General features: G+C 45.1%; 1 protein-coding gene across 1 annotated transcript in view; it reads right to left on the bottom strand.

Annotated features, from left to right (window-relative positions):
* JMY (junction mediating and regulatory protein, p53 cofactor) overlaps window positions 1-13,889 on the bottom strand; it is a 117,694-nt gene that overhangs the window by 55,612 nt on the left and 48,193 nt on the right. Inside the window, exon 4 of the mRNA XM_006021437.2 lies at window positions 173-323. Within this exon, the coding sequence (XP_006021499.1) occupies window positions 173-323 (151 nt within the window). The remainder of the gene's footprint in view (window positions 1-172; window positions 324-13,889) is intronic.

Below are 13,889 nucleotides of genomic sequence, written 5' to 3'. Positions count from 1 at the left end.
TCAGCAGCTGTTGTGAAAAAGTTAACATCACATTAGAATTGAGATTTCAAGTAACCCCTGCTTGAGATGATCCTGCTGTAAGCAAGGGTTGGTCTAGGTAACTGCTCAAGGTCCCATTCAATGCTACTTTTTTTCCCCCAAAAAAACCCAAGAAACTTTGGAAAACTATTACCTTTCTGTGCCTTGGCTGTTATTTCAAAGTACTTGACAGTAAGATCTTGAATAGAAAGCACAGCCATGTGGGCTTTCCGCTGCCAATCTGCATCTTCTTTCTGTAGACTCTCAATTCTTCTGGGGCCCAGGTAATCATTTTCTATGGAGATCTGAAAATAAAATAGGTCCATAATTGAAAACACAGTATTAGAGTTCTCCCTGTTTTGCAAGTGGCAGGCAGTTACAGTCAAATTGAGTGGCTTAAAAAAAATAAACAAAAAACAAAACAAACCCCTTCCCCCATTATTCTATTAAAAAGAAAAGATGTGTATTTATGTTAAAAAAAAAACCACATCCATGGCCTCATTAACTTTTATATCATAAGCATAATAAACTCAACAAGAAAATAACCTAAGGCTATATTAGCAACAATTCATAATAGATAACATTTCCACCATCAAAGTTTATATTCTGAAATCAGTGGGAATTGTGCTCTGAAATCACTTAGGCACAGCTGGCAGCAGTCAATACAACCCTCTTAAGCTTCTCTCTTTTAAAAAATATGTCCTGTATATTAAAAGTTGATAATAATGTTGCTTGTGTATTTGGAGTCTAAATCACTTCAAATTGCTTATACTAAAGAAAGTTTGTTTTCAAGTGATAAGTGTTATGCCACTTCAAGTTTTACTAAAATAGTTTTAGCCCCAAATTCTGCAAACACTTCAGCTTGTGCTTAATTTTAAGATATAAATAACCCTATTAAAAGCAATATACATTGTTATAAACCTGATTAAGTGTTTACAAGATGAAGGCATTACTTTTCAACATTTTATTTTTTGCCTGCAACTATTTTAAATAATTCAAATAAGATAGTCTACTACCATTGATATTTAGTAAGAACCACCCCCAGCATTTACTTTTAGTCTGTTACAAAATGTTAACATCCAAAATCGAAAAATGTCAAGTTAAGTTATTATTAGACCACAACCCAATCTAAGGAGAAAATATTTTAAACCTTTTATTTTAAGCCACTGTATCCTACAATAAAATACAGATTACTTGCAGTTGGTTTGAGACTACACAGAGGCCCTCTACATTGTAGTTAAATTGCTGAAAAATATCATTGTAAGTTGGACTCAAGTGTTTTAATTAAGTAGTCACATATGGCAGAACATATTCTCAGTTATATTATGCATACTGAAATGCGATTGTCTAAAGCAGTGATTCCTAACCCCTCCCCCTTTTTTTCTTTTATATATTTATTTATTTTTTAAATGCACCCCGCTGCTGGGAGCTGAGTGCAGCAGCCTGGGGCCATTGGTAGGGGAGCTCCTGGCACGCAGCGCAGATCATCTTTCCTGTGTGGCCCTTACCCCTCATTTGGGTCGCGACCCGGGGTTGAAAACCACTGGTCTCAAGCAAAGTTCTAAAATATCCAGTTAACAACAACACTAAATGGACAGAGAAGGGTTACAGGTTTCTGGTAATATGAAGTTCGCTCAAAGAATGAATACAAAGATGTTTCTTTGAATTTTGAACCACAAGAGCTCCATAGAAAAAACCCATGAAAAGATTTAAAAAAAGGAAGGGTCTCAATGTAAAGGCAGAAAACCATTCACACCTCTGCTGAGGGGAACATGCTCGTGTTTCAATTAACTGGGAATGATGATACAAGTTCCTTTGAGAAACAGGTTCTAAATGGCTGAAATTAACAGTCTCTTCAGTCTGTTGGTAGGTAGACAAAGTAACAGGTTATTGGGAGGGCAGGTGGGTAAGTAATCTGAATAATGCTTTCAAGGCTTATTTGTCCTATTTGCTACTGGTTCTAACTGTAATAGAAAGACTCAGCATCAGTAACTTTTCTTCAGAGGTTTTGGCTGCCAAAACATTATTCACATGCCCAAGATCCCCACGATTACCTGATTAAGTATGCTCAGTTTATACATCAAGTCAGGGGTCAGCAACCAATGGCTGCAGGGCAGATGCGCCCCTGGATGCAAGGCTTTAGCTGAAGGTGCTTTCCCCATGCTGCTGCTGAGACAAGCACCATCTGTGGCTGGGTCTTAATGCCCACCCTCCCTGCCCGCCTCTGCCTTAACTAGGTCACTCCAGCCCACGTGCTAAAAAGGTTGCTGATGTGGCCCTGCCCCTTGTCACCAATTGGTGGAGAGGGGCAGGGCCACATAACAGGCAGCACTCACAGTCAGTCAGTGGCAAGGGATGGGAGCAGCAGCCATCTTGCTGGCAGCCCTTTGAGTGGGCAGCCCTCCCCTCACTTCCCAGCAGGCTGCTGCAGTGTCCTGAGGACTGGTGGCTCCCTGTATGGAGCCAGCATTTTCTTTTCAGTAAGTTCCCCTCTGCCCCACGGACTTCGTAAGCATGGTCCAATTTCACAGGCAATATCAGATTTCACAAAATCATAATTTTGTAGGTCCCCACCTACATCCCTGAGGCAACACATATTATCCATATAGCAAGTAAAATATATTAACTGAGGCACACAGTACAATTAACTGATTCGCCAAAATGCCAGAGGAAAATTTTGGATGCTCCAGAAATTGAACTCTTATTTCCCAGTCCAGCACACTATCCACTAGGCCAAAGGTGGCACAGGGCAAGAAGCTGGAAGAAAAGCAGCAACTTGGTCAGGGAGCACAAGGCAGAGAAAAGAAAGCTGAGCAGCAGATTGGGTAAGGGAAAGGTACTGGAGTGACACTCAGTAAGGGTGTGAGGCTAATTTGGGGCACACCTGCCAAAAGTGTTGCTCCCTACTTCACTAGACCAGTGATTCCCAACAACCAGGAAGCCAAAGCACCCTGTGGTGGCATGAGCTCCTTTTAAGAGTGCCATGGAGTGCCACACAATGTTAGTACTGTTAGGTTTGCAAGCACTTATACAGTACACAAGATAAACTCAGAGATTTCCAACAGGAATCCGTAGCACCAAAAATATTCTGAGCTGCTGTGATCTCTCCAAATTCTTTACAACAGTATTATTTTTGTATAGTCAAGAAACAAGTAAATTGAAGAGCTGGCATTTTCGGAGGGGTACAGAGGGGTGCCTTAGTCTAAAAAAGTTGAATACCAGTACATTAAACCACCTCTCTCCCTGCTATTACAATAGTAGTTAAGGTTAGTAGGCCAATACTTGTGTACAGGCAACTCCCACTTAGCACTCTTAATTGGTTCCCGAAAAAACAAGCGGCAAGCAAAACCGAACCTTTTGATGAACCACGATGGCGATCATGAGCATTATGACGAAACTCGCTGATTGCTAAGCAAAACATGGGTATCAATGTAAAATGAGCATTATAGAAAATAGCACTAAGAAAAATGGCATTAAGTGGGGGTTACCTATATTGCCATTTCATCCAATCATTTACTATTCAATTTATAATCAATTCTATTGAGGTAAGATCAAACAGAATACATTCATCCTCTTTCAACTTAGTGAGCTCTGCAGTGCCACTAGTAAAAGGTAATGCAAACTTTGTCATTAAGCAAGTATGTACATTCTGAATCCACAGATGGTAGAGGATTCATTGAGTAATAACATGCAATTTTTACATACTCTCTTTTCTGATTAGAAAGATATTTTAAATTTGTCTGTTGTGGAAAGGATCTTGAGATTTGGTTCTTACTCTATGAATTGGAGAATTATTCCCAGAGAAAAAATAAGCAAGTCATTTATACTAGAAGATTACAACTTGGGAGTGACACTTTTGCAGTGATATTGTTTGTTCTTTTTCCTTTTATGGAAGTTGCAATTTATGAGGACCACTGCTTCCTCGATCAATTTTCTCAAGTGAGTCACTGAACAGCTTGCTGCTTCTGACACCCTTATATATCAGAGAATAGCATCAACGTCCCAAACCTACAGCTACACATTCATCTCGGCTAAAATTAGTTCATCCTGGCTGCACCCTAGCCAAGCCTTACATGGGGGAAGGGAAACCCATCCCCTACCTTCTCAAACACACACACACACACACACACACACACACACACACACACAATCATCATCATGAAAAGGGCCAAGAAACCTGAAGACTTTTTTCTGCATTTGGTCTTTTCCCTCAATTACTACTTTGTTAATGGAGTAAACTTCATTAGCTAAAGCATGGTTCTTAATGCATCTCTGCATGCCATTGCTGTTCAGAATGCAGGAGTAACGTACTGTAGTTTTATTTGTTTGTTTTAAAACTGTCATATTTATGGCTAACAGCTCCTTTTGACAATTATTTTTGTCCTCGGAAGTTCTCTAGATGCTTTATAAAAACAGACTGATATTTAATACAAAAAACCTGCATTTTCACTGAGATGGCGACCCAGTGAGGGAGTACCAAAGAGCAGGAAGCACAAGAGGTACAGACAGAAGTGACAATTTCTGCTTGATCTGGCCACAAAAAGTTTATAGCTGGGACTAAGCTATAGCTTGTGTATAGTTTGTGTAGCTGCAAACAGCTTAAAAAATGGCCGACTGGGTAAAAATCTGACCCCTCGTTGCATGAGGTATCCAGCTCCCAGCCTGCTGTTTTCAGAATGGGAGGGGGGAAAGGGAGCAGAAGGAGTTCAGTCTGGGGGAGGTATACTGCATCTTCCCCAAGGGTGGGGTGGGTATATTCCAGTAACCTATCACGTGCCAGAGAATGCGTGGCATGTGTGTTCCCTGGGAACAACTAGCAGCGACACAAGGTGTGCTTCCACTAGTTGTTGCTGAGGAACCAAATGTCCACGCTCATCTGGACACAGCCACTAAGTCCAAATTTTGCCCTCAATGCTTTATGTAAGAGCAACTTCCTACAGTAAAGGTTAGCCATACTAACTAATGTGGGGAAGTATAAAACTTCACACCTGGCAGTCTCAGTTATAAATTTGCTCCCTATCATGCTTTGACTACTAAAAGTAAAGGTTTAAAAAACAAAAATAAAACAAAAACAGAGGTTCTAATAAAAGACAGCATCTGAATGGATAAGCATGGCCTCTGATGCTAAGTGACTGGGAACGAAATGCAGTATTTCCTGCCCAAGATCTATCAGCACATCACTTCACCCACAAAGATGACCTGATTTTCTAGCATTCCATACAGAGTTAACTTAGGGAAGGGAAGCTGGGGGAGGGCAATGGGATGCAAGCCTGACACATTGTGGCAACGTGGGGATCCCTGACCTAGCCACAGTGCTAGCTGCCTCACCTCCCTCCCCCCCCTGCCTCTGGGCAGGCCCCCCACCTGTCTCTCCTGCCTTATTGTTACTTAATTGAGGTGTTAATTAAGGCAGGAGGCTGCCCATTCTTACCCCGATGCCAGGAGCACTGTCTGCAGCTCTGTTCCTCCCCTATACCACAGCCCAAGCCTCGCAGAGGAATCCCGATAACACACTGCTCCCAGCCTACAGCCAGACCAAGCTTAGGCCTCATTGTCAGGCCTCAGACGCGCACACATTCATACCGCCCTCCTCTCACTAGGGCCTCTCACACTCCACCCCCTCTCACAGGGTCTCTTTTACGCATCGGCCACTTGTACTGCCTTGCTCCCTCTCGGAGCGGGCCCCTGAGGCCATAGGCTTTAACTAGCTCATACCGTGGGTGGCAGATGTACCGTCTTTTGGGCCTCTCTCATGACCCTCACCAGGGTAGCGGCCAGCCAATTACCCAACCGGGTCTAAGCTTGCCCTGGCCCTTTCCAGGGCAACTCTATACACTCAGACAACACTGGGCTCCCAGCCCTCTGGTTTTCCCCCTCACTGGGCTCCTCATCTCTGCCCCCTCACTGGGGCTCCACACCACCCCCTCACTGGGACTCATCTCTGCCCCTTCACTGGGGCCCCACACCACCCCCTCACTGGGGCCCCCCCTCACTGAGGCTCATCTCTGCCCCCCTCACTGGGGCCCCACACCACCCCCTCACTGGGGCCACGGGGCTTCCCTCCCTGGTGGGCTCAGGCGGCCACAGCCGTGCCTGGCCCCAACTACCTCCGATGTTAAGTGACCCACCTGAAGGTGAGAGCTGGGGTTAAGGCGCCCCTACCTGCCTTTCACCAGGGTGGTAACTGGCCTGGCATTTCATGGGGGCTCCCGCACCACTGAGACTCCCACCAGGTCACCCACTCCCAGCAGGGTGCAGTTTTAGGTCATGCCCAGGACCAGGAGCCTCCTTACCATCCCCTCCAGCTCCTCCCTTACCTCCAGGATGTTGCATGTAGCCTTGCAGCTACACGATGTTACTGCCTGGGCTGCCAGCAGCGAACTGCTCTGTTTATATAAGCGGCCAGAGATCTAAAATGGCCACTGCAATCAAGCACCTGCTGGCTGCTTGGCTCAGTGCTTAAAATGGCAGGCACCAACAGTGCCCTGCTACACACATCTAGACACATCTGATAATTCACACAATAGTGTCACTATGAATTGGCAAACTGTAGGACAGTTAAATAAAGCTAATCATAAGCCAAGTGCCTATTGCCCTCTTAAAAATTTCATATTTTGCTATATATTAACAACAGAAATTTCATAGTCTATCTTGCAGTGGCATGCCCAAAAGCAATGCAGGGGACAAATTTATGTCAGTGGTTGTCAGTCCTGTAAGACCATTCAAGGATGCCACGACAGCACCACCTGGTGCTCCTGCCTGCATTAGATTTATACTTCCTGGTCTGGCCCCTCACGTGCATCCTGGAAACGGAGGTGCACTTGGCCATGGCAGTGGTGAGGCACCTGGGGAAGGAAGGAAGGAGTGCTTTATCAGAAAAACCTAGCACAGACAGGAGTGCACCCTTCTGATACAGCTGCCTCACAGTCTAGCCCCGCATGTACCTCTTGGAACATCTAGTGCTACTAAATTTAGAAAAGTAATGGAGGGGTGCCATAAACCTAAAGAGGTTGAGAACCAGTGGTCTATGCAGATAAAACCACAGCAAAGCCAAAATAAAATTGACAAGTATTATCTGAAACTCTACTGTTGCGGAAAATAAGATCAGTAGCTAAAGAAATACAAAAGCACTCAACTCCAGAGCAGAGAAATTCAGCTCAATGGGCCACCTTTTTCCAGGATCACAAGATTCCTAATAAATCCAAGCCAAAGGCTTGACCCTTTGCTAGCTTCCCTTTATACGTAAAGTCCCTCCTCCTTACCCTTACTTCAAAATACGTATCTACTTATAACTTTCGTTCTTTCTTCTGCCCTTTTGCTTCATCTTAGTCGCACAATTCACTGCCCTGCAGGTTCCATCACAGACTCATCAATATGTTTTTCCCCATGCATGCTGCTATCCCAGGGTGCTTGTATACATGTGCTCAGGGATTGGGGGGGGGGGGGGGGGGGGGTTTAGTTCCTCTAAACTGAAATCGTGGGTTTTCAATTGTGACCCACCGTTTCAATTTAAGGGCTTCCATCACTGTGATGGAACAATGATGGCCCGCCATCAGCTCATACCACCCCCACCCTCCACCTGTGTTTCACTCTCCCCATAATCATTACCTCATTTTTTTACAGGATTCAGCTTTAGCCAACTATTTTTCACCTACTTGTAGTCTTCAGCCAGACTGCTAGACAGATGTGAGATGATGTTTCTGGTACAAGTGAGAAGTGGAGATTAAGCCTGGTGTCATCTAGGAATTGCTAGGATTTTAAGTCATATTGATTCAGGTCTCCCCAGTTGGCTTCTCACAAACCTTCTTCAGGATTTTCTGTGCAAACGATGACTTTTTTTTTCTTAATCTAAACTGTGATTTTCAGAAAAAAGTCACACAAGTTCATAAGAGCTGTCAAGCTAAAACTCATGTCTAAATGATAGGAGGCAGACAACAATTGATCGGGCAGTAAGCCCTCCATCCTGCAACAGTCTCCAAGCGAGTAGATCCGTTCCATTCTGAAAGCCGCATTAGCTTCAGAGGACTCCAAGCAGACAAATTCACTCACAAAACGTCCATTGCAGGGCTAGGGTCTAAATAAGGAATGAATCATTCTTTCTGTGACAAGTTTAAAAGAAGCTCTTATCTTAAAAGTATTTTCTTTTTTGTTAACCTATTTTTCTTCGGGCACTGCTTGTTTTCTTAGTGCGTGAATAATAACACACAAACAACAGTGTAACCTACATCTATTCTGCACACCAATGCAAGTTACCTAGTAACTGGCGCAGACAAATGACCAATTGGTGCAATTACAAAGACTCTCTGCTAGGTGGCAGGTAACTGGGCTGAAATTGTAGAACTCTGGACACACAACCCATACATTGCTGTGTAACTCACTGTGTACAGTTACTTCTGATTTTCTAACAGGTATTTTTACCTGGAAGTAGAGTGACTTGAACCAATGCAGGGATCTACACTATGTATCTGCTCAACATATACACCAGTATAAAATTTCACATATCCACACACAGTTACCCTCACCTTCAAAGCACAAAGTAAGTTTAGTGAAGTTCATCCTTCATCAAAGCTTTCATAAAAAAAAAAAATTTCCCTTGACATAAATCTATTAAAGAAATATGTTCTTTTCACATTCATATGAATAGCCAAACAGTTATAACTTTAAAAACACTAGCACAGTCAACTTCAGAAAACTCTTTAGACTTTGATTAGTTCAGCTGTCAAGTTAATTAAACTAACATTACTTACAGTAGGTTGAAAATAGAGGCTCAGCATGAAATAAATAATAAATCTGTACTTTTAAGTCATATGAATGCAATGACTTAAGTCACAAGAACTATTAAGTCATACAACTTGTAAAGATATTTACAGCTATAATCTCATATTTCTGATACTGCTCTTCTGTCCCAGTATAAAAATAATGCTTATAAAGAAACGCGGTCATATGAAATCACAAATGATGGTAAAGATTATTTCAAACATAGAGATCTCCATTCAATAGTGTGTCTTTAACTGGAACCTTTTTAATTACAATACCATTCTCATTTTCATAAATTTAAAAGAGAGGTAATTATATCTGTACCAGCCACCTTATGCGGTGATTATAAATCAGAATTCACATGTTAAGTACAGTCAGCTCAAGTCAGACCTTCAAGAATGCCTATGTACTGCAGAAAGTGGTGCTGGCATTTTTCCCCACAAGCTGGTTATGAAACAATTTATCTTCCATTTTTTATTTTTAGCCTAATCCAAGGCATTTTCAAATCAACAGCAACAACACCCCCACCCCCCAAAAACAGAAAAATTTCACAAAGATGTGAATCAAACCCAGAGGGCCTATCACCATGATAGTTAGCACTGCCCAGAATTAAAGAACACAAAATCTCTGAATAAAAAGGTCATTTCTCTGTCTCCAGGCCAAATGAACACTGCTACATGACTCAGAACTTTTATCTTCCTGCTCATTTCTACTCAAAGGAGCAGCAATTGCAAGTCACATCTTACATATAATAGTGTGTGCGTGTGCATCTGTGTGTGTTCTGGGATATATAAATCTATATAGATCAATCTAGACCGGGGCAGGCAAAATATGGCCCGCAGGCCAGATGCTGCCCGCCAGGCACTTTCATCCGGCCCGCAGCACCCACCAACAAATTGTGCCCTGCCCAGCCCTTCTACCCCAAGGGTGGAAGTGAGGCACCTACACCTATCCCCAGAGCTGTCCCTAGTGGTGTGCAGGGCCCAGAGCGGAGGGGAGTGGCGGCCAAGCAGCCAGAGTGCAGAGCAGGGGGAGGAGGGGGCAAGTAGCTGGATCATGGAGCTGGCAGCTGCGGCAAAACCTATACAGCACTGTCTGCGGGGGCCCTCCCCGAAGTGCCAGGCCTGGGGCAGTCGCCCCGATTCCCACCCCCAACATAGCCTATCATGCCTCGCTCCCACCCTTGTGGGTGGAAAGGCGGTCTTCCCCAGCATCCTGCTACCTCTGGGAAGCAGGTTGGGAAGGGGACAGGGGGTGGCTGGGAACGGGGGTGCAGCTACAGCTGGGCAGCAGTGCAGAGCATGGGGTTGGGGCTGGCTGTAGGGCGGAGCCCTCACCCAGGGACATGGCAGCAGTGCAGAGCTTGGCTGGGCATGGTGTGGGTGTGAGGGGCACGGGGACTCCTCCTACACTCCCCATATGGTGCCCAGCCTTGGCAGGCAGCAGGGGAAAGCAACAGCGGGGGTGGGGAATAGGAGGGTACTCTATGCTCGGCGCTGGCTCTGGCCAGTGTTGCTAGAAGCACAGCCTCCACCAGGCTATTTGTATCCCCAGCACTCCCTGCACTTGCGGGTCACAGGAGGAAAGCCCCAGGCACTGGAACAGCCTGGGGCAGGGAAAACAGCCAGCTCCAGGGCCTGGAGCTTCCCTCCTGTGCCCCATGAGTGTGGGGAGCACAAGCAATAGAAACTGCCCAGAAGGGGCTGCGCTTCTCTCTGTGACATGCAGTTCTGGACAAAGCTAGGCACCAGTGCCCCCGCCTGCTGGCGTCCCCACACCCCTCCCACCTTCCTCACACTCCACAAATGCTACACACACACAGACACACATCCCACCCCCCAGTGCTGACTGCAGGAGAGGACAGTGTGTTCCAGAGACTACGGTGTTCCAGAGCCATACATCCACACCCCACAAACGCCACACAACCCCCAACATACCCCACACACACCCTACACCCCCGCCCCCACCATATAAAAGTAAGAATTTATTTGAGTTATTATGCAATCACCTCTATATACAGTACACAAACACAAATCATGACAAAAACAATTTTGTAATAAAATTAAAATATGGTATAGTAGGTGTTTGACTTTTAGTGTATGATTGGGTTTTTTCCAGTTCTAAGATGACAACCCCTCCCCCCTCCCAAAAGGAGTATTTCTGGGTGGGGAAGGGGAGGGACTTCTAGTGGCAAAGGTCAGGGGTTAGAAGCGGGACTTGTGGTCCCAAGATGGTGGCCAGGGGGCAGAGCAACTATCAAGGGGTGGGCTACCCATGTGACCCTCGATTCTCACCAAACCTCATTAGGCAGCCCTCCACCTGAAAGAATTGCCCACCCCTGATACAGATGGATAGATATGCATGTGTATCTATATCTCTGTGTGTATCTACACACACACACACACACACACACACACACACGTGTAGGTCTGTATGAATATGTATGTACATATACACACATATATACAATGTTTTTGCTTTGACCTGAACAGGATTAAGCTTCTGAGAAGGAGTTTGGTAGCCAGAGCCCAACTATCAAGAATGTCTTGTTCCTCAGTATAACTGTTGGGGGTACTGTACTTTGTCCAAGTACCACGGATCAGATAAAACTAAGGTCTTACCTACTTGTTGCAACTAAAGATACAAAAGCAGATTTATTAACCAGGGGGCCCTTTTCAAATTTCAGTTTTGATAGTAGGGTTCTGCCTTTGGCCACAGATAGGCATTATATTTCTACAGGGAAAACACAGTATACACCAAGCCTTCACATAATTTTGCCTGAAACAAAAGTGACAGTTCCAAATTTGGGAGAGTTTCTCCCAAGAGAATGAACACCTGTACTCTTCCTTTGTGTTTCAGCTACTAAGCTTCACTCCATTTGAACTACCAAAAATTTTAAGATGCTCTCAAGAAAATGAACTACATGCAAATATCTACCTTTTTTTCCCCCGCTATTTATTTTAACAAACCTTTTTTTTTTTTTTTTTTTAAATCAAACAAATATGAGCCATTTGAGTATGGTGTTGTAAATCTAAAATAATTTAGTTTATGGATTTCTCCTCCATTTAAAGAAAAAAACCCATCAATTTTAGAACTCCTGCACACAACTTTTGCTACATTTGACACAAGAAAAAAAACTCTATTTTCAGTTACGGATAAACTACTTCTCATCTGCATGCATCATCTACGCTTGTTTTCAACTTCTAACTACACATTATATCCTGCAGGATACAAAGGAATGACATATAAACTACAAAGACATAATTCAGGATTTGAAGGCTAACAGGTAAATGTTTTTCAAAAAGGTAGATTCTGAAAGCAGAATAAATGGATGATCTGATCCTCAACATTCAGCTTGTGCCATCATACCCACATTTAATTATAAAAAACATTCAAAACCCATCCTGATTTCCAATATAGTTTTTTGACAGCCATTTTTGTGCCATGATTCTCATCATGGCATCTTAGTTCTTTACCATCATAAATTGATTTCCCACCACCTCACAGGATTTTTGGAAAATATAACCATTTTCCAAATGCATAAGCAAGGTACAGAGAATAAAGCCAAAATAGAAGTAAATGTTCATGCCCAATTAACAGTGTGTAGAGTCCACATTTTCAGAGTGCTTGGCATTTAATAGCACTTCCTATGTTCACATGAGAGCTCAAATCTGTCAACAGCAGAAGTCAAGGTGCTCAGCTCCTCCACAAATTAAAAACTGGAATTCTCAAATCAAGTACCCAGTAAATGAGGAACACAACTACTGGTTTACCCACCATCACATAAAAACTGTGGAGGAAGCAGGAGAGAATCCAGCTTTCCAGAACAGTCTTTCATTGCCTTAATCACAAGGCTATGACTTTTTCCTGCAGTACCATGCCTCATTCACTCCATGCATTCCAATTTTTAACAAGTTAGCCAGAGATGCTATGAACAGCCTCCTTCACCTTCAGTACTCAACCCTGGTTAATCCCCAGCTCAATCCTGTACACCAGGGATGGCCAAAATACAGCCCATGGGCAACTTTGGCCCATGGCGGGTTCCTCAGTCCTGCCTGGCCCAGGTGCCATCCAGCCAGTGGCGCATCCTGCCACCTCCCAGGCACGCAGTGGGGCTGGGGCGGCTCCACAGCTAGACTGCTTTTCTAGACAGCCCAGGCAGCAGCAGTGGCAGCTCCTTCCAGCTGCTGCCACTGTTGACCCAAGCCCCATGTTACTGGTGGGGACCCACGCGCACAGCTCCAACCCAGCCCACCCTGTGCCCACTCTGAACTTGACCCAGTTGGAACCTGCACATGAAGCCCTGACCCACCCCACACCTACTCTGGACCACCTGCCTGTGCTGAGCAGTGGCAGCAGTGGGGAAGAAGCTGCTGCTTGGTACAGGAGAAAAGTACCCCACCCACCACTGCTGCAGCTGCCCGGAGCCCATGTCCACACTGCCCTGCCACTGCTACCCTGCCGGGCACCCCAGAAGCAGTGGCAACAGCAACGCAGAGGAGCTGCAGGGCAGCCCAGGTGCGGGCTCCAGGTGGCTGCAGCAAAAAGGGCCCGGTAGCAGTGAGGTGGAGGAGCACTTTTCCCCCATGCCATGCAGCAGCTTTTGCCCAGCCAGAGCTACTGCTGCTGCTGCTCAGCGTGGGCGGGCAAGTCCGGAGCATGTGTGGGGCAGGCTGGGTCAGGGTTGGGCACACGGGTTCCTGCTGGCTTCAGAGCTGCTCTGCTCTTCTGGGCCAAGTCCAGAGCGGGCACAGGGAGCACGTCTGCAGGGGACCAGCATGGGAGGTAATGCTCAGGGACAACCAACACAGGTTCACTTTGGGCAGATCCTGCTTGACTAACCTTGTTTCCTTTTACGACCAGGTCACAAAGTCCCTGGATGCGGGCATTGAGGTAGATGTCATCTATGTGGACTTCAAGAAGGCCTTTGACACTGTTTCTCACCCCATTCTCATAAAAAAACTAGGTGACTGAGGCATTGATGCTAACACAGTCAGATGGGTGGCAAATTGGCTAGATGGTCACACCCAGAGAGTAGGAGTGGATGGGTTGTTTTTAACTGGGAGGGATGTGGGCAGTGGAGTTCCCCAGAGCTCAGTCCTCAGGCCTGTGCT

Source organism: Alligator sinensis, unplaced genomic scaffold (genome assembly GCF_000455745.1).
Source record: "Alligator sinensis unplaced genomic scaffold, ASM45574v1 scaffold159_2, whole genome shotgun sequence".
In the NCBI taxonomy this organism is placed as follows: domain Eukaryota; kingdom Metazoa; phylum Chordata; order Crocodylia; family Alligatoridae; genus Alligator; species Alligator sinensis.
Note: the sequence above shows the minus strand (reverse complement) of the source record. Positions and strands in the feature narration are given on the sequence as shown.